The sequence below is a fragment of the Astyanax mexicanus genome, chromosome 5 (assembly GCF_023375975.1).
Source record: "Astyanax mexicanus isolate ESR-SI-001 chromosome 5, AstMex3_surface, whole genome shotgun sequence".
NCBI lineage: Eukaryota > Metazoa > Chordata > Actinopteri > Characiformes > Acestrorhamphidae > Astyanax > Astyanax mexicanus.
This window is the reverse complement of record NC_064412.1, coordinates 48,081,487-48,102,013: the sequence shown is the minus strand read 5'-3', so window position 1 is coordinate 48,102,013 and position 20,527 is coordinate 48,081,487. Positions and strand designations below refer to the sequence as shown.

General features: G+C 38.7%; 1 protein-coding gene across 2 annotated transcripts; it reads left to right on the top strand.

The window, feature by feature from the left end:
- Window positions 1-562: 562 nt before the first annotated feature.
- Window positions 563-20,457, top strand: sap130a (Sin3A-associated protein a). Of its 2 annotated transcripts, XM_007253671.4 has the most exons (21): window positions 563-647; window positions 2,903-3,019; window positions 3,125-3,387; window positions 4,290-4,454; window positions 4,581-4,704; window positions 7,145-7,269; window positions 7,671-7,795; window positions 7,944-8,091; window positions 10,602-10,692; window positions 10,786-10,890; window positions 11,919-12,060; window positions 12,223-12,341; window positions 12,890-13,168; window positions 13,736-13,913; window positions 14,678-14,776; window positions 15,354-15,709; window positions 16,499-16,753; window positions 17,262-17,387; window positions 17,848-17,951; window positions 18,068-18,181; window positions 18,717-20,457. In XM_007253671.4, exons 2-21 carry the CDS (start codon window positions 2,917-2,919, stop codon window positions 18,873-18,875), a joined length of 3,180 nt encoding a protein of 1,059 aa, XP_007253733.3. In that variant the 5' UTR covers window positions 563-647; window positions 2,903-2,916; the 3' UTR covers window positions 18,876-20,457. The 2 variants fall into 2 exon arrangements, with proteins under 2 accessions (XP_007253733.3, XP_049335300.1); XM_049479343.1 differs by lacking the exon at window positions 14,678-14,776.
- Window positions 20,458-20,527: the final 70 nt, after the last annotated feature.

Below are 20,527 nucleotides of genomic sequence, written 5' to 3'. Positions count from 1 at the left end.
TTGAATTACAGTAAATATAAAATACTGTACAACAATACTGTAATTTAAACGACAGTATTTTATACGTTTTAGAAAAGTGTTAAACAAACATGAACATGTTTTGTATTTTAGATTCTTCTAAGTACCACATTTATCTTTGAGGACAGATCTGCAAACTGTTGGTATTTTAATCTCAGTGTCTGTATGAGTTCACCTGGAATCGTTTTCCCAGCGTCTTGAATGAGTTCCTGGGGGTGCTGAACAATAGTTGCTGCTTTTCCTTCACGCAGTGAAGCTACAGCTCATCCTAAATCACCCATTGGGTGTAGACAAAATGTTTTTTTTTTTTTTTTTTTTACCGTTTAACACATAATTCTATATTTGTCCCTTAATAGTTTTCATATATTTAATATACAATGTAGAAAATAATTTTAAAAAAGAGCATGCGTGATGAAGGTGTGTCTAAACGTTTGACATGCTGTGTGTGTACATGTTCTCCAGTAAAACTGTGTGCATTGTAGGTACAACAGGATTGCAGTGAGAACAAAAATAACATTGGGACCTTTATTTTAAAGAGCTGTGTTGTAGTCTTCATGTCTCTATCCGGGTATGTGTGTACTGCTGTTTTCACTTCGCAGCGATGGAGCGGCGCTGAACCCGCAGTCCCGGTAATACCGAGCCGATACCGGGCTTCCCCTTCAGAACCCGGAGCGCAAATCACTAGATATTAATCATTAATACCTGCTCTTACAGAGACACAGCACGTGGGAGAATCAGAGCTCCAGCAGCGCTTAAACACGAGCTGATATCTGTAGTAAATAATAATTAGCAGCTAGGCTAAGCTAACCGCCTGTAGTCAGTTATCGGTATAAATCTGTAAATTTTAATGTAAATTAGTGTAAATCCTGCCTGTCCCCGTGTTAATCCGCAGTGTGCTGCATGGGTAATGTCTGGGTATTTATGAGGAAGCTCTGTAACTAGTTAGCAATGCTAGCTAACGTTGACTAGCCTTGTTTACTGTTGTGTTTTTAAAAGGGAGAGTACTCTAACCCTAAATATGTCCAAATAACAGTTATTTACATTATCTCACAAAAGTGAGTACCCCTCACATTTATGTAAATGGTTTATTATTATATATTTTAATGGAACAACACCACAAATATGGCACTTTGATACAGTGTAGTCAGTGTACAGCTAAAGTATAACTGTGTAAATATGCTATGCCTTTTAAAACAACTCAACACAGTTATTAACGTCTAAACCGCTGCAGCCCTAATCCTGACCTCACTAACGTTGAGCTTTTGTTGCTGTTTGCAATTAATTCCTCACAGCAAATCTAAAACAAGTCTTTACTAGTCAAAATGACTATGTAAATATCTACTAGTAAAAAAAAAAGAAGAAGTAGGGCCCTCATTTATATCACAATGTATTTGTTAATTGCGGTCGATACAATATTATTCTGATACGAATTTGAACAGTACACAATAAACTGTCTGCGGTTACACCACACACTGGCACTGCTAGGCTAAGGAGGTCTAGACTTTAGATTGAATGTAGTGAACTGATGGCATCTACCTGTAACAGTGACAGATTCTGTAATTAGTGTGTCGGAACATTGGGAAACTTTACAATATACAGCTCTGGAAAAAATAAGAGACTACTTAAAATGATGAGTTTCTTTTATTTTACCAAATTGAAAACATCTGCAATATAATCAAAAGGGAGGCCACAATCCATTAAATATCACTATCCAGCAAGATCACAAGCCATCAACCCAAGCTGAACTGCTTTAATTTTTGCACCAGGAGTGGCAAAAATGTATCCAAAAGCAGTGTGTAAGACTGGTGGAGGAGAACATGCCAAGATGCATGAAAACTGTGATTAAAAACCAGGGGTATTTCACCAAAAATGTATTTCCGAACTTAAAACTTTATGAATATGAACTTGTTTTCTTTGCATTATTTGAGGTCTAAAAGCTCTGCATCTTTTTTGTTTTTTCGGCAATTTCTAATTTTCTGCAAATAAATGCTCTAAATGACAATATTTTATTTGGAATTTGGGAGAAGTGTTGTCCATAGTTTATAGAATAGAACAACAATGTTCATTTTACTTATACCTATAAATAGCAAATTAATTCAGAAATTGAAGTGATCTTTTTTTTTCAGAGCTTTATATATTGATATTGAATTGTTATCCAGCCATATAAACAAAATAGTTATAGATAGCTGTGTAATTTTAGACTAAAACAACTCATTTCATTAGGTTGAAAATATGTTGTAAATATTGATATGCAAAACTGTTTTCATACAATATTTTTAAAAGGTCTGTATTGTAATGTCTCATTAGCTATGCAGATTATTTTTGTGTGCAAATTAATTGCAAATCAAGTACAACTAATGCCATAAAAATAGGCCTATCACAATAAAAAATAGTTTGTGGATGATAATGATAATGATAATAGAAAACACTAGCAAACAATAGCTAAACAAATATGACCTTTTAAAGACAAGTCATTTTAAACATAGATTGGGAAAATATGATATACTTTTTTTCTTTGTCTACTTTATTGCACACTGCGTGGAATCACAGGTCTTGAACCACTGGTCATTGCATGACTGGCCAAACATGTGACCATACAACATACAAATAAACGCAACAGACGATATAATGATTATCAAATATTATTGAGGTCATGTCCATTTGTTGTACGATAAGTCAGTAATGTAATTATCGTGACAGGCCTACATAGAAACATTGCAAATAGAGGTTCAAGTGTTTTTCTTCAGTTTATAACATAACATGACTGAGTCAGTAAGATAGTTTGAAATTCCTCATATATAAAATTTTGTCAATTTGCCCAGCCTTAGCCACACCCCTGAATTACTTCATGCCAGCTGTATAACACAGTGATCTGTATTTGTAGGTTATTGACGGAAGATGAGTTCTCAGCAGTTTCCTCGAGCACCATTGCCACCCTCTGGCATTGCCCAAGGCCTGGCACAGGCTGGCAGCAGTAACCTTCTGCCAGGAATTCAACCAGGTAGATGCATGTTGTTGCTAATGTTTTTAAAGTACTCTTTGCTGATTGATTCTGAATGTGATAGATTACTGCAGTATAGTGAACCCCTTTATTGCTTTCATCTAGGTGGTGAAGATGGCAGCAGAGAGGCGGATCACCCTCAGGACCCCCTGCCCGCTGGCAGTGCCGGCGGTGGAGCTTTACCATTCCGTGATGATAAGCAGGAGGCGGTAGTTGTCAGGCCCTATCCTCAAGTCCAGACTCTGAGCCAACCGCAAGCCTTGCCCCAGCATGTGCCTATCCAGCCAAGCCCCATGGTGACTGTGGCAGCTCCGCCAGCCCACCTGGCACAGGCCCAACAGCCTGCCTTCAATGAGGGGACAGTGAAGGTGATTCCCTTTCTAATTAATCAGGGGTATTAAAGAGATATTTTATCCTGCTATTGTTGGAGTAACTGTCTCTACTGTCCAGAGAAAATTCATATGGAGGTTTTTTCATTTATTTCATATGTTTAACATATGTAATCAGATAAAGTAGATGACTGGAAAGTGTAAAGTGTTTATGTAACAACTCGGTCAGTTTGTGCTGCAAGATTCCCTATAGATTCCTTTTATTTACGTCTATAAATAAGTATTAATCTACAGTTACAGTAGATACAGAATCACCAGCACCGTAATGTTTACCCATACTGCTAAGTAACTTGCCTGCATGGATGCCCAAGGATTTCGGCACAACACCTCTTTTTCTTCTTCTATTGTTTAATGGGTGACGATAGCCTGACTCAAATTCCTGTGATTGTTCTGATAGTCTGAACAGTCTAAAAAAGTGTTTGGATCAGGTATCAGTTAACTGAGACGGCCTCTTTTGGACAGACAAAAGTTTTGGCCATGGCCGTGGTTCAAACAACTTTCACAAGTGCTATTTTGCGATGTGTAAATAAGCGATATTAAGCGATAGGTTGTGGTGTAACGTGTAATATTGGCACAGCTGTGCTGCAGTCTTAGGCACTAGTGCTTTGGTTACAGTGAATTACGGGTGTTATCGGCACTCATACAACACTTCGCAGCCAATCACAATGCAGTGTTCAAACTAACTGTGGTGTAATAGAGAATAATGTAAATTTGGAAATGCTGATGTCTTTAGAATTCCTCTTTTTTCTCTGGCCATTAACCAGTTGATTTGGGCACATTACTGGTTGGTTGTTTGAGTATAAATTGTGTTTAGTTGATTTTAATGCATTTATTGTTTGTCATCGTTTTTTCATATAAAACTATACTGTTTCTCCCTCCAGGCTGGCCTAAAGCCCCCGATGCCCAGTCGGCTAATTGCCCCAGCTCCCGCTGTCAGTCAGGGGCACATTGCTGGACCAGCTAAGGTTCCTGGACACATCACTGTTACCCTAGAGAGCAGCATGGCTCCAGCGTCCATCCCTGTCGCTACCATCAGTGGTCAGCAGGTAGGTCCATTTGCCTGTTGCTGTGTTTATTCAGCTTTGGGGAGTGGTTCTATTTTCCTCATTGGGCAGGAAGTGGGGAGACTGGATATATAACGTGATATAAACCACTGATTTTAATTCTTACAGGGACAGGGTAACTTACACCATCTCATTCCGACCAATGTGCAGATCATCAGGAGCAGCACCCCTGCACTTCAGATCGGATCTCCCGCTGCTCCCCCTCATCCCTTCACCTCCCACCTACCCCGAGGTCAGACATTTACTACCAAATTTATCCCGTATGTAATGTATTTTTTGGAGCTAATGAGCCTTGTTTTTGCACATGTGGCACAGTTTAGCAAAGTAATAAACAATTACTCAGGCATGCCAGGCGCAAATACAGTACCAGTCAAAAGTTTGGACACACCTTCTCATCTATGTTTCTCTTCATTTATTAATTTCATTTATTTTTCTACATTGTACATTAATGTTTAAGACATGAAAACAATTAAGGGACCGCTATGAATTATGTAGTACACAATAAAATAAAGTGTTTATCCTCCACAATCCCCTGATCTAAACCTGATCAACTGAGATGGTGATTTGGGATGAGCTAGAGCTTCACAGCATGAAATAAAAGCAGCATCTATTGTTTAGCACCTCCAGGAACTCCAAGACGCTGAGTAAACTATTCCAGGTGACTCTCCCTCATGAAGATATTGATATTAAAATACCAAGAGTTCGCAGATCTGTCCTCAAAGCTAAGTGTCGTACTTAAGAGTTAAGGCAGCCAACTTGCCTAGATACTGCTGGTGTGTCCAAACTTTTGACTGATTTATGATATGTGTATATAATAAATGAATATTAAGTTTTGAATATGTTTGAAGTAGGATTGTACTGATACCAGTATTAGTGCTAATACTGGCACTTGGGGAAATGGTGTAGCTACAAAGTATAGTTTGTGTTTTTGAATGGTGGTCAGCTGATACAGTTTATTTGTTAAAGGTCAGCTTTTCAAATATGCAGTTATTTAATCCGTTAATGCTTTCTTTTTAAGCTTATTATATCTTATTTGGGATACTATTTTTGGATCTTTTTTTGAAAACCCCTATAAAATTTCCAACGCTATAGCCACATAATAAATAAACCATAAATTATGGTTTGTATCAGCACTCTGTATCAGCAGATACTCAGAAATGGTGTGGGTAATGATATTGAAAGGAAAAAAGTGGTTTTGGGGCATGCAACTGCTTTGTTTTTATACTCACAACTAGCAAACAGCACTAACCACACATAACACCAAGCACTTTAGAGCATATTTAACCACCACCAGGTGCAGCAGTCAGAAAGCTAAAACTATAGAAATCACGTTCAGAATATTTTTAGTGCTAATTATTTTTCTATTATTTTTAATATTTGTTATAATTGTTATTGTTATTATTGTTATTTTAGGTTTTGTTGCCACTCTGATTTCCACAGTATAGTTGTATACAGGGGATTCACTAACTCCCTAACCCTGCGTTCACACTGACTGGCAACAAGCGACACATGGATTTGAGATTGTCTCAACTTTATGCAAACCAATTTTAGTGAGGTGAAGTGACATTCTACACTGATTGGCCGAACAAATTCTTCAGTCCAATCACAGGCATAGAGGCACGAGGTCCACAGCTTCTGCTCTGTGAACTTTTCTCCTATTTCTGTTTTAAGTACTGCATTTTAGCACAAATACATGGGAAATTTGGAGAGAAAAAAAAAGCTTATAAGAAATTAGTGGATAGATCGTTTTACAGCCTTGAACAATAAAATAATAACTTACTTGTGTATTTTTAAAAATAAAGGTAGGCTATTTTAAGCAGAAAAGTTACTCCAGAAAACAGTCAGTGAGACCCGCCAATGTTAGGATACCTGTTCCTGTGGTATTGGCATTTTAAGCAACCAAATTATTGTTATATTAAAAAAAAAATACAATAAAGCAGTGTTAAGATATAAACGACAGATGATTACAGTGAATGTAAATACGATTCTTCAAATGTCTACTTATTTGTCTGCACACCGGTTACTATATTGATAAGGGTGCTGTATAAGTCATATTACACTGTGCTTTCATTTTGCTGCTGAAACTGTAAACAATCACCATAAATACCAGGCATGGCTTATCTAGTGCAATAGATCTCTCATATTCTACAATAACACTAAAGACCAAACTACCAGTAAATAATCACATTGGTCAATCCCATCACTTTTTTAATAAAAGAAGCATTTTTATCATTTTCTCACTTTTTTGTAGATTTTCAGTCATAATTTTACATTTTAAATCTATTAGTTAATTAATCTGTAGCCAGCAGGTGGAGCTGTTAATTTACTGTTCAGTTCTAAGATACTCATATTATAATGGGAGTCATTGGCTTGTGAGCTGCTGACTACTTTCTTCTTTTCTCACTATCAAAGCATCTGCATGGATAAGGGTGTGTCTCATGTAATCCAGCTCTATAGTGAAGTGTTCTGTTTACAAATTATATGTTGTTTGATTCAGCTCATGCTGGATTCTATGCAGCGTAGAAGAGCAGTGTAGATAACCAGGTTTTATTTTATTTAGATGAATTTTGGACTTTGATTGTTGATTGTTAGAGTGAGATGAAATCACTGCAGTGTGTGTGTGATGACCCTCTGTGTTTCTTTGTGTGTTTTGGGTTTGTTTGGGGGCGCAGGCGCAGCTGCTGCAGCTGTTATGTCCAGTACTAAAGGCCCCACTGTTTTGAGACCTGCATGCGGGGCAAACGCAGGCCCAGGGCAGCCTGCAGCCATGCAGCACATCATTCACCAGTCCATTCAGGTACGCTAGTCTGGGTATTTACTGATGTTAAATATGAGTATTTTTATTTTTATTTATTTATATTAGATTATTAAGTGATACATGGATGTCTGTACCTTCTGTATTAACGCATGTCAGAACCTCTTTCACCACTTCTAAACATTCATACGTGCCACATCTGGAATTTGCATCATACATGATAAAATCAGGAAGCTATCTACTAGAGATGGAAAGATCGATATGCTATGTATCGTATCGATTCATTTTCTCTAATGAAAGACTAATGTGACACATGGAGAAATGAAAATAAAGATTTTAACCCCACTAATTTACTTCTGTTTGAGTCTCTGGTGAACATTTAAAAACATGTAAATTCATGTTATATACTTCTGGTTTTTAACCTGGGACTTCTATATCTGCAGTCTCGACCCACAGCCACCACCTCCACTGCTGTCCTGCCCACAGTGGTTGCCCCAATTTCAGCAGCTCGTACCCAGTCCCCCGTCATCAACCCGCCGGTTACCCACGCTGCAGAGATTGTGCACGGGTAGGGCAGCATTCACACGGTTCTTCATACAACTCTGTCATGTTTCATTTAGGTTTATTATTATTTAAAATATGGCAAGATATGGTTTAGTGTTTAATAGTATATATCCTCTTTTGTTAAATGTTTTTGTTACTGTTTGCGTTCACAGGCGCCCTGGCCTCGCTCTTCATCCTCCCCCCACCACCATCAGTATCCAGCGCCCCCCGACTCCCAGAGACACAGCCACCCGCATCACGCTGCCCTCACACCCTGCCATGGGAGCCCAGAAAGCCCAGCCTCCACACACTATGACTCAGGTCAGTCTCTCTTACCGATATAATAATTCATAAATAAATCATTTCTATAATTATGTCCATAAAATGTGTTTAGTTGTACTGTAACAGATTAAGTTTGAATTGCATCACAGATTTTGAGTCACAGATAATTTATTTTGGTTCAGCTAAAAAGAAAAAAGGGGGACAAAATTAGATGGAAATTTGACTTTTTAAAAAAGATTTTGTAGCAGCTTTTGACTTATTTTGACATGAGCTGTTCGTTTGTATTAGGGATTTATTTTGTCATAGTCTCTTTGTTCGTTTGTTTTAGTTCATTTTATTTAGATGCAGTCTAAAGTATGTTGATGACTTTCACACAGTATTTTTGTATAGGGGACTTTTACTTTGATACAGACTGTTTACTTACCAGTAGGGGTTTAATAATATATATATATTTTTATGTCAAATATTAAATTGAAATATTATATTGAAATATTTTATTTGACTGGAACTGGAAAATGCAAAATTGCAGGTGCAATTAAAATTAAAAAAAAATAATAAATATGTACCGTATTTTTCGGACTATAAGGCGCACCGTATTATAAGACGCACTATCAAAGAACGCCTATTTTCTGCTATTTTTCCATACATAGGGCGCATCGCATTATAAGGCGCGTTAAGTGACACTAGAAAGGGTGCCTATATCAAAGTGAACAGGGGTGGCGCCATGTTTCCCTTCCCCCACCGGGGGTGGTCGCTTGCCGGTGGAGCGTCTCAGTATACAAATCTAGCTATTTCAAAGTCAAACGAGTGCTGGATATTAATCTACACAGATTCCTCTCCTGAAAACTGTTTATTTGGGTGAGTAACATGCTTCAGTTTATTTACAGTAAGCTTAGATTTCCAGATGTCCACTAAGGCTTGCTGCACCAGCGTTAGCATAGCTATCCGCTAGCACGCTAGCTAGTCACCTAAACTAGTAAAGTTAACCCAAACTTAAACGACAGCGTTACACTGAGTAATCCTGCGTGTTCTGGTAAGACAGTGAGATATTAGCTAGCGATTCGTCCCCCGTAGCTTGTTTTAACACGGTAAACAAGCAGATTACAGGCTGATAAAACTCACCTCTGAGAGAGTTAGCGCTTAGCATCTAGCTAATGCTAGCCAGGCAAAGCAGCACAGACTTACAGGCCGATAACTCACCTCTGAACGGTGAACGCTTAGCGATTAGCATCTAACTCTAATAATACTGCTCCAGCAGTATTAAAAGTGCTAAATTTAGAAAATACTGATCTCTGAACAGTGAAAAAGCTAGCTAGCTAAGCGGTTAGCATCTAGCTATTGCTGCTCCAGCCTCGGAGCGGCACGGCTCTGCACGGAGTGTGTGTTTACTGCTCCTTACACCTGACGGGTAAAATTTAGATAATACTGATCTCTGAACAGTGAATAAGCTAGCTAATGCTATTTGCTGCTCCAGCCTCGGAGCTGCACGGCTCTGGACTCTGTATAGCACTGAAACTCTGTATAACGCTGCACGGAGTGTGTGTTTACTGCTCCTTACAACCTGACGAGTAAAATTTAGATAATACTGATCTCAGTGAATAAGCTAGCTAGCTTAGCGGTTAGCATCTAGCTAATGCTATTGCTGCTCAGCCTCGGAGCTGCACGGCTCTGGACTCTGTATAGCACTGAAACTCTGTATAACGCTGCACGGAGTGTGTGTTTACTGCTCCTTACAACCTGACGAGTAAAATTTAGATAATACTGATCTCAGTGAATAAGCTAGCTAGCTTAGCAGTTAGCATCTAGCTAATGCTATTGCTGCTCAGCCTCGGAGCTGCACGGCTCTGGACTCTGTATAGCACTGAAACTCTCTATAACGCTGCACGGAGTGTGTGTTTACTGCTCCTTACAACCTGACGAGTAAAATCCATACAAAAGGCGCACCGTATTATAAGACGCACTGTCAATTTTTGTGAAAATTAAACGTTTTTAAGTGCGCCTTATAGTCCGAAAAATACGGTAATGGATGTCAATAATTTTTTACTCTGAATATGAATTCTGTATGATTTATAACATGCTGTAAAAGACAACAATATGCAAGTACTGCAGCTGGTTTTAACATAAACCCAACAACTACTTTCCTGTTTGATCACATGAGTCTTTTCAGATCCTAGAACTATCGTCAGAATCCACCAGTGAGGGTTCTGTATTTAACTAGCAATCCCCCTTGAGGGTTATATACAGACCTGGCAACCTATGGCTGAATCTTAGCTGCTTGCCTTCGCGTATGTCTGTGATTCTGCGTTGCCCTGCAGTTTAAACCGCTATTGTGAGACTATTTGGGAGGGAACACAAGCTTGGACCAGCATATCAGCGCTGCTGTTTGCTGCCATTATGACCAAGGTCTCTTTCACTGCAGCTGTGGGTCCAGATTGAGAAAACCACAAATTCTACATCACTCAGTCAAGTTGGTGCATCGGCATGTAGCATAGTTAATATTACTTATAAATGTAATATTGTTCTCATTTGTGTTTAATTATTTTCTACAGAAGCCAATTTTCAGCACTGTGACTCCTGTTGCTGCTGCAACTGTTGCCCCCATCCTCGCTACCAATACTGTATCATCTACTACTACAACAGGTACAGTTCCAGAACCAGTCTTTTTGAATATGGATTGAGGGTCAATAGTAAACATTTTGCATATTGACAGTAAATATTTTTTTTTTCTAAAAGGTCCTGCCCCGCATACCCAGATGACTAGCAGTACCATAGTTACCATGACCATGGCATCCCACTCCTCTCATGCCACAGCTGTAACAAGTTCTGCCATTCCTGTTGGTAAGCACCTGCACTACATTTATAGAGCAAAGATTAGCTGCTGGTTTCTGTAGATTAATTTATTCTAATAGTTTAGTTCACTCACAGTTGAAATGTCTGCAGATTTTGAGCAAATTTAATGACATTCTTATTAATGCACTGTATTATTTATCTACACTTCTGTAGAAGGAAGAAAGTGTCAGAAGGAAGATAGAAAGTTACCAGGAACAATAAATGGTTATAAAAATAGTCTGATAAGGGTATTTAATCTTTGCATAAAGAAGTTGTGTTGCACACAAGTTGTAGAGGTTCCTAATGGAGTCCTATGATAATCCATCTCATGCCACTCTAATATTCTCACACTGTTCCTGCAGATTGTGCGGTAGGGGTGGAGTGTTGATAGCATGTCTAATAGCACCTCACACATTTTCAATCAGACATAAATATGGTGATGCAGCTGGATATGCATTTTTTCTGGCAATTTTTCTTACCATTAGTCAAAAACAGGCCAAATTAAATAAAGTGCAGTAATATGCAAAGAAATGCTCGCACACTGTGCTTTATCTGCTGACCTGGTTCATCATACTCAATGCTGAAGCCCAAGTGGTCCCAAGCAGAGGATTTATAAGATGACGGCGCCTCTTCAAACTTCCTTTTCTCCATTTCGCGTTTACTCGCCATGATCACGGAGCTGAGAACGTTTTGTTTAATTAACACTCAAATCTTCAGCGTCTGCCTTCAAAGCACTGATTTGCTCCTGGGAAATTCAGAAAAATGTCTGATTGGTTGTTGCATGTTTGTAGAGAGACACGCTGAGAGAAATATATTTAAAAAAGTGTCCCCAGGGTCCTAAGCAGTCCTGAATGTGTCTAATCAATAACCACAACTTTATTTTATCAACAGCGAATTAGCAAACTCAAAGTGGGTGGTTGTGGGGTGGAGACAATTGTTTGGCAGGTACCAAGACAGATCTGCAGAGAAGATGATGGTTTAGTATATGTTTGGTTCTTTCAGTTCTCCCATAACCTTACAGTACATTTTTTGTGCAGCTAAGGTGGTTCCACAACCGATTGCCCACACTTCCCCTCGGATCCAGCAGGAGTATTCAGGAGAGAGGGCTAATCTGATCCCTATCTCTGGCCACCGCTCTTCCCCAAACCCCGTCACCATGGAGGGCCGCAGTGATAACAGGTGGCGCCTGAATTTTACACCGTCTACATAATAAAAGTGTTTAATAATTTGGATAATAAAGGGACCCTGAATTGTGAATTACCTACAATTACTGTGATTCCTGAGTAGTCTCTAATCCTGCAGTGTGTTTTACTGACCTGTTGATCACTTTGTTTTCCATAGGCCATCTGTGCCAGTCCAGTTCCAGTACTTTTTGCCAACGTACCCCTCGTCTGCCTATCCGCTGACACACACCTACACCCCCATTACCAGCTCAGTGTCCACCATTCGCCCGTACCCAGGTAAGCCTGACCAGTTTCTGTGCTATAGTATAGTTGCAGTATTACTGTCTCACTGGATCTGGGTGTAACTAATTTGGTCTGAACCAAAAGAGGTGATATCTGTCTGGATCAGCTAAACCATGGTCCAGTTTAGGCTGCAGTGTAAAAAAAAAAGTTTTTGGATAATACACACTTTCAGTTGAGGCAGACATATCAGACAAATCAGAATCCGTCTCCCCTTGGTGATGTGTTGGCATGTCACGCATGGCATGATTCCTGTATCTACTGTAACTCTAGATTAACCTTTATTCCTGGAAAGGAAATCCGCAGAATTGACAATATGCAGACATCCGACTCGCACCTTTCTATAAACCAATCAGTGTCAAATATACAGAGACTCCGCCTACATAGTTGATCATGACAGATTGTAGTAAAGTTCTTTAGTGCTGCTCAGTCACTAAACTGCAGTGTGAAACCAAATCTAACTGGATATAATGTACACACAAATATGACCCATGGTTTAGACTTTAGACTAGACTGTTGATTTTGTCTTTCTTTTTGGTCAACAGCACAAACGCCAAGCTCCGCCCTTCCTGCACAGGCTGGAGTGGGTGTGGCCACCACTGTTCATTTGAACCCCATGCAGTTGATGGCTGTGGATCGCATCGGCCTGCAGTCCGCCCAGATCAGCACCCAGAATATCCAACCAGCTTCTATGACTGCCCAGGGCATTCAGCCTGCACCAATTGGAGTGCAGGGTCTGCACGCCACTGCTCCAATCAGCACGCAAGGGATCCAGCAGGCAACGGTCTCCGCCCAGCAACCGCAGCCAGACGCCAAACCTTCTGGTAACAATTGACAAAAACATCCCAGTTTGTTTAGTTTTCTTGATTTTTTTTTATTGAATTTAATAAATAGAAGACAATAAAGCTATACAGGAACACATGCAGATTTTTTTTAGTAAACAAAACCAGAAAATGTTTTTTAGATTCTTCCACATTTATCTTTGAGGACAGATCTCCACACTCTTGGTATTTTAATCTCAGTATCTTCATGAGGGAGAGTCACCTGGAATAGTTTTCCCAGCATCTTAAAGGAGTTCCTGGAGGTGCTGAACAATAGTTGCTGCTTTTTCTTCACACTGTGAAGCTCCAGCTCATCCCAAATCACCTTAAATCACCATCTCAGTTCATCAGGTTTACATCAGGGGATTAATATGGAGGAGTAACACTTTTTTGTTTACTATGTAATTCCATATGTGTCCCCTAATTCTTTTGTTGTCTTTAATATTAATCTACAAAAAATAAATAAATAAATAAATAAATAATAAAAAATATAATAAGAAGGTGTGTCTGAACTTTTGGCTTGTACTTTATTTAATCTGATGTAACACTATTCTCCCTGTTGTTTATCAGGTGTAGTTTTGGCAGATACCACAGCGTTTGTGACCAACCCCATCGGCAGCACCTTCAGTGCTACTCAACCAGTCACCACTGTTGTTCAGACACACCCACAGGGGGTGGGAACTGGGGCACCAACGCTGGTCTCCTCCCCCAGACCCAGCATCCTCCGAAAGAAACCTGTCAATGAGGGGTGAGTGTTTCATCTTTTACATATAAACATTTTTCTCAATAGAAATATTTCAAATTTGACACTTAAATACTTAAATAATGTTAGAGCTTGTACACACCTGGCATTAAGGTGTATCCTGGGTGATTATCTGATTATAACTGTTTAGTGTAAAGTGTGAACGGGATATAGAGCTTCGTAATAATAATAATAATAATTATACATTTTATTTATATAGCGCTTTTCAAGATTCTCAAAGACACTTTACATACAAAATAAGGCACAAATTAAAAGGCAAAAATTACAACAACCAATCAATCCAATCACTCAAATCACGATCACATTCAGAGGAGAACAAAGTTGCAAATGACCACATTATTATTGTAGTGTGAACAGCAAACTAGCTGCTTATCTAAATTTTTCAAACAAAACTGCAAGACTCTTACAGTAACCAGAAGCACCTATAGCAGAAATGACTTGAGAAATACCATCATAAGTAGTCACAGGAGACACATTTAAAATACCAGGTGTGAACAGCTGGTATATGAGTTAGGAAATCATTTGTGATCTGATCACCCATGAATCATGTTAGTGAATAGGAATCATGTTGGTGAATGGGGTCTTAGTGTACTTTGGATATATCAGTATCAGACTGTTTAAAGCTGGGTATACAGTAAGTGCATGCCCCTATCCTGTAGGAAATGTATTGTGCCCATTTCAGGTTTTGGGGAATGTGGGGAGTATTTGTTGGGCTGTGCGTGAGTCTGGTTTTGGGGTGTATTTTTTAGGGCTGTGCGCAAAAGCCTGATCCCAGCGCAGCCGAGTGAGCCTAACTCTGGCAGAGTGGATAGTGGCGTAAGGCTGGCAGGATCCCCACGACCAGCAGGGTAAGCCCTGGCTGATGCTCCTTTATCTGGAATGTTACAAGATTTTTTTTTTTTTATCTATCCTTTTATCCCTGAAATTACATTCCTAATCTATATGTGTGTGTACTCTAATTGTCCTTGGCTTTATGGGTAGTAATAGGTAGTTATGGCCTTATGGGTATTAAATGAGCAGAATACCAAATTTGAATATGCTTTTCCACAGGTGTTTATGAAACTGACCCATTTTTTACCATTAAATAAGTTAAGTAGCATACATGTATTTTTGTTTTGCTTTTCAAAGAAATGATTATTCCAAAACACTATAATTTAAATATGTTTATTAAGCACAGAATGTTTTTAATATGCTAGCATACATACCAAAAAGCTCAATACATTTACCACAGCAGTGGAATTTTTATCATGAATTTACCTAAGTAGTGCTATTTGAGCCATACATTTACATCAGTAGGGCTAATCTATTAACATTTAATCTATTATCTCTTTTAACGTGTGATGTTACAGCCCATGCTTGACCATATATGTTATATACTGAGGAATTGCAGTTTAATACAGCTTCTTTTTCCTGTTTGGTAATTAGTGTGAAGCCCAAACCGGACGTTCACGTTGCGATGACACCCCCTGTGATGGCTGCTGTGGAGGCACTGCCAGCACATGGAGGAGAGCTGCAGGCACTGCCAGCTCCTGCTCAGCACCTATCACAGGCCATACCCACCCTTCTGGCACCGCCCATACCCGCACCATCCTCTCAGCCAGCTGCGGTTCTGTCTGCCTTGCCCGCAGCCATGGCCGTCACGCCGCCTGTGCCCGCCTCCATGGCCAATGCAGTGGCTTCGCCTACTCAGCCGGCTGCCAGCAGCACTGCTGCACTAAGCTCCGCCCTCTCAGAGGTCAAGGTGAAGCAGGAGGCGGAGTCTATGGACGTGTCACTTCCAGGTGGATAATCTTGTTTTTTTTCTGTTTGTTTAGTTACTGGAACATGTCTTTTACCTCATTACATTATTTTTAGTCCTTGTGCTACTGTAAGTTGACTTGTTTGTAGAAGTCCTTTTGTAATTGTTGTCATATTTATTTTGCTATGAGGGCTTTGCGGTAATATACGTAGCACTAGTGCTAACAAAGAAAATATGTATTAACAGTTTCATTGACAATTAAATTGTTAAATCTCCAGACTGGTCTGTATGATATGAGTTTACATGCATTTCGTAACCTGATTTCTACATCGGCATTTCAGTAAAAAGTATGTAATCATCCCGATTTCCAATCATGTGATATGGTCAGGTACATACCTAGTAATTAGTTCTTTTTAACTGGGTGAGCCACAGTCGATTTTGGATAAAAATCATGGTAATATAAATATATATATATATATATATATATATATATATATATATATATATAATATATATATATATATATATATATATATATATATATATATATATATATATATATATAATAGAAATCATGGTAACATATATATGTCGCAAGGCGAATTGTGCTCTCTCAGGGCTCCAGTAGCTGATGGCAAGCTACATGAACAGGATTCGAACCGGCAATCTCTTGATCATAGAAATTGCAACAATATTGTGTTGTGAAACTCATGTATTCGGGTGTTGTGTATAATGTGTTCTAAACAATGATATCAATGTGAAAAATGAAGAAATAAATTCTAGTTTTAAAAACAATGCTGTATGTAAAACACCTGTGCTGTTTCTTCTGCAGCTCACTCCATCCCCTTGTCCATGGCCCCAGGTTCTGGGTTCCCCTCCCAGGCCTCGAGCCTGGCCGTGCCCCCCCAGCCTGGGGATCTGCTGCCTGGAGCGTCTCCACGGAAGAAACCCCGCAAGCAGCAGCACGTTATCTCGACTGAGGAGAGCGAGATGATGGAAACTAACAGCACAGACGAGGAGCGGACGAGCAGCAGACCACCAACCAGCAAGGCCGAGAGACACGAGTCCCCACCTAGAGAATACGTGGGTGAGTGAAAGACTCAGTCTTACTTGATTTATTGAGTGTATTGTGAGTATAATAATATGTTGGATCATACACTTCTGTTACGATCTGTGAAAAAATATTTTTTTTATATCACTGACAAGAAAACTTTTCCAATGCCTGTTTTGTACACTGTCTTAAAAGCAGTCTGTTAATGTATGTGAAGTTTTAAAGGTATTTTTTGTATAAATGGTTTTCTTTAGTATTTTAGTCGATTTTACTAGACATTATTAATTTACCCAAAATTAGGTCTATAGGTTAACAGTATAAATAGAAACAAATTATTTTTTGTTTGTTTCTGATGAACATTTGAAATTGTTATTCTTTCATGAAATAAAATGCAATTTTTTTTTGTTGCAGAAGTATATTTTTGTCAGAAATATCTTTTTCATCTAGTCTAGTAAAGCACTTTATGAGAATGCTTTTCACTTAGTCTCATGCAGATACAGAGTGTGGTCAGATTGAAGATTGTTTTTTTTAACTTGTTCTTCAGATGAAGAAGGTGTGCGATATGTGCCAGTTCGCCCAAGACCCCCCATCACCCTCCTGCGCCACTACCGGAATCCCTGGAAAGCTGCTTACCATCACTTTCAGAGATACAGTGACATCAAAGTTAAAGGTAAGTGCTGTTGGTTTAGGGGGGGGACAAAAGATGTGATGTGAATTTAAACGCATTTATGATATTTTAATTAACATTATTTCCAGCATCCATCACTGACTGGCTAATTTTAAAGTTTGTAGGATAAGACATCTGTTGTAAGTCTTGTTTTTCAAAATTATATCCTGTTTAGTTTTGTTGGAAACCCATGTGGTAACATGGAGATTGTTTAGATCAGCTTTTTTTTATTTGCCACACTTTATTTACAGTTAAACAGAACCACAAAGGTGCATTTGGTCATTGCTCTTTAATCACTGATTATATCCACAGGATGTTAAGGTAAATATATTGTGTATCACAATTAAATTTGCTATTTTGTATTTCCCATGTCTAGGAGCAACCTAAATGATTACCCTTGTTTAACCACTGTTTAATCTTTGTTAAAACACATTTTTAAAGGAATTTGGTAACTATTTTCCAGAGGATAAGAAGAATTCTCTGCAGGATGTGGCCAATCAGAGGGGAGTAGCATGTCGTGCTCAGGGCTGGAAGGTGCATTTGTGCGCTGCCCAGCTCATGCAGTTGGTAAGACCCGCATCTAAAATCCATTTCAGAAAACAGTTAGATTAGTGTAAAATTTAAGAATTAGGGATTACTTGTCATTTATTTGTTGTTGAGTTTTGCACATCCTATTTCTATAGACCAATCTGGAGCATGATGTATACAGCCGCCTCACCACCCTGCAAGAGGGGCTCATCCCAAAGAAACGAGCTGGCGCTGACGACGACCTGCACCGCATTAATGAGCTCATACAGGTTAGAGTGAAAGACAAAACTGCACTGCTGTTTCATTATACATTACTCACAGATTTTATTTCTGCTCATATTCAGCATCAATTTCTCTTTTTATAGTTAGGTCTAGAAAAATTATCAGGTGACTAAAAAATAAAATTGCAATGGCAGATGTTTGTACACCAACATATTTTGCTTAATTTTCAGATCAAAGAATTTTAAGTTAAAAATAAAATAAAATAAGACAAAATAACGTTACAAAGTGCTGACAGTTTAGTGCAACATATGCAATTATATAACACAATAGTATACTGCTTTTAAGACAGAATACTGCTATTATTATGATATTGAGTATGATCTGGCACACACCAAATCACAGTTAATTTGAAGCCTATTATTGAGTTAAAATTATGTGTTAAAGCAGGAAAAAAACAAAATGTGCGGTGGGCCTCCAGGACTAAGGTTGGGAAAACTGTTACACCAAAATAATAAATATAATCTGTTCAGTCAGTAACAAATTGTTGGCTAACTGCTTGTGGGTGTTTTGACGTGTGTGCAGGGTAACATGCAGCGCTGTAAGCTGGTGATGGATCAGGTGACGGAGGCGAGGGACACCATGATGAAAGTGCTGGACCATAAAGAGAGAGTCCTCAAACTTCTCAACAAGAATGGCACTGCCAAGAAGAGCACCAAGTTAAAGCGCAAAGAGCGGGCATAGATCTCACCACAGCTCACCCTACCACTAGATCTCTCTATTCAAACACACACACACCCTCTCTCTCTCTCTCTCTCTCTCTCTACCACTTACTCTTTCCTCCATCACACACACTCTTCTCACTTTCTTTTAATCTCTTCCTTTCTCTTTTTCTTCCTCTCTCCTCTCTCTGTTTTTTGAACCAGTATAAGGTCAAGCGGAAACATTAGGTCCAGTATTTGGACCGGTCATGTTTGTGGTCTACCCCCTCATTTACATTTTTTGTTCAGAGAAGCTAGGTCTCTAAACTGTTGCATCTTGCAGACCACAGCTCACAGGAACTGCTGCTTACTATAGACAGCCAACAGAGAGATTTAACATCCCTGTTATAAGATGACTTGTGCAACCAACACCACCATCACCACCACCACAGTAATTTCTGAAGTATGTCTTTAGATCATGTTTATCGTCACTGTAGTTCTGTAGCATTTACCATAGTGAGCTTCAGAAGATCACATACACTCAAATCTGTGATGATTTGCTGCCTTTTCATCATGTTGATCTAAGATAATCTAATGCTGCATTTCATTTGGTTGAATTCACCATAAAACACTGGTAAAGGATTGACTGATTGATTGTCAAACCAATTGTGGTCAATTCCAAGGTCTTTGGATACGTTTTTTTGTAATAGTTTTAAAACTATATATTGTTTTTTAGTATGTTTAGCTGGACTGTCATCCACTCATATGTGACATCATCCCCAGCTTTGACTTACAGGCAGAATGGAATGCAGCATTAAAGCACATATTTATATCCCCATGTTAAATTTTGCTGAGCCAGCTGAAGAAATGTATATAAGAATGATACAGGTATGAATCTTGGTATTCAGCACACACCACATCACCAACTCCAGCAGTGTGTACACTGTCCAAGTTTCAGTGCCTTTTATCATGTGGTATTCAAAATAATATATAAAATAATTCAAAATTATAAAAACCTGGTCACTTCATTCGTATTGAGTATCAGGATTATATCTGAACTCAAACCAATTTTAAATACAAGTGTAAACACACTCAAGATGCACTTCAGGAGGTGGTCTGAGATGCATTTAAAACTGATATAAATCCTATCACTCAAAACCATTTCAGGAGGTGGTCTGAGACACATTTAAACCAGATACAAATCAGATTTATCGAAGCATTCAGTAAAAATATGCAGTACTGATTTGATGCACGCATCCTTTTGTTATTTTCCCTTTTTATTCCCTTTACTTTTAATAATCAGACTTGCTGAAGTGGTGAAGTTGGCGGTGTTACATAAAGAGGACAGTTATGTACTAGAAAGAGAACAATAGAATTGTGTAATAAGAATGTGAAGATTGTTTTACATTTCAGAATATGATTGTTGTGTAAATGCGACTGATTCGCTGTTTTTTGGTTTGTGTTTGTGTGCCCTATTGATGTGGCTCTTCTTTTACAGATTGTACGTGAATGCTGCGGTTAACTGGGTTTGAGGAATAATGTTGAATCTTTTGTACATTTTTATTTTCCTTTTTCGTTTTCAGTATACTATTCTGTGCTGTTGCAGTAAAAGGAAACTGTATGTACTGTACTTGTATCTGTGTCGTTATTTTGGTTTTTAAATCACTGCCTGACCAAAAAAGGTCATTACCTGAT

Excerpts from the sequence above, each read along its gene's own strand:
- sap130a (XM_007253671.4), top strand. The coding sequence starts at position 2,917 with ATGAGTTCTCAGCAGTTTCCTCGAGCACCATTGCCACCCTCTGGCATT. Across the intron at positions 12,061-12,222 it reads GAGGGCCGCAGTGATAACAG|GCCATCTGTGCCAGTCCAGT; the intron begins GTGGCGCCTGAA and ends TGTTTTCCATAG. Across the intron at positions 13,914-14,677 it reads AAGAAACCTGTCAATGAGGG|GGCTGTGCGCAAAAGCCTGA; the intron begins GTGAGTGTTTCA and ends TGTATTTTTTAG.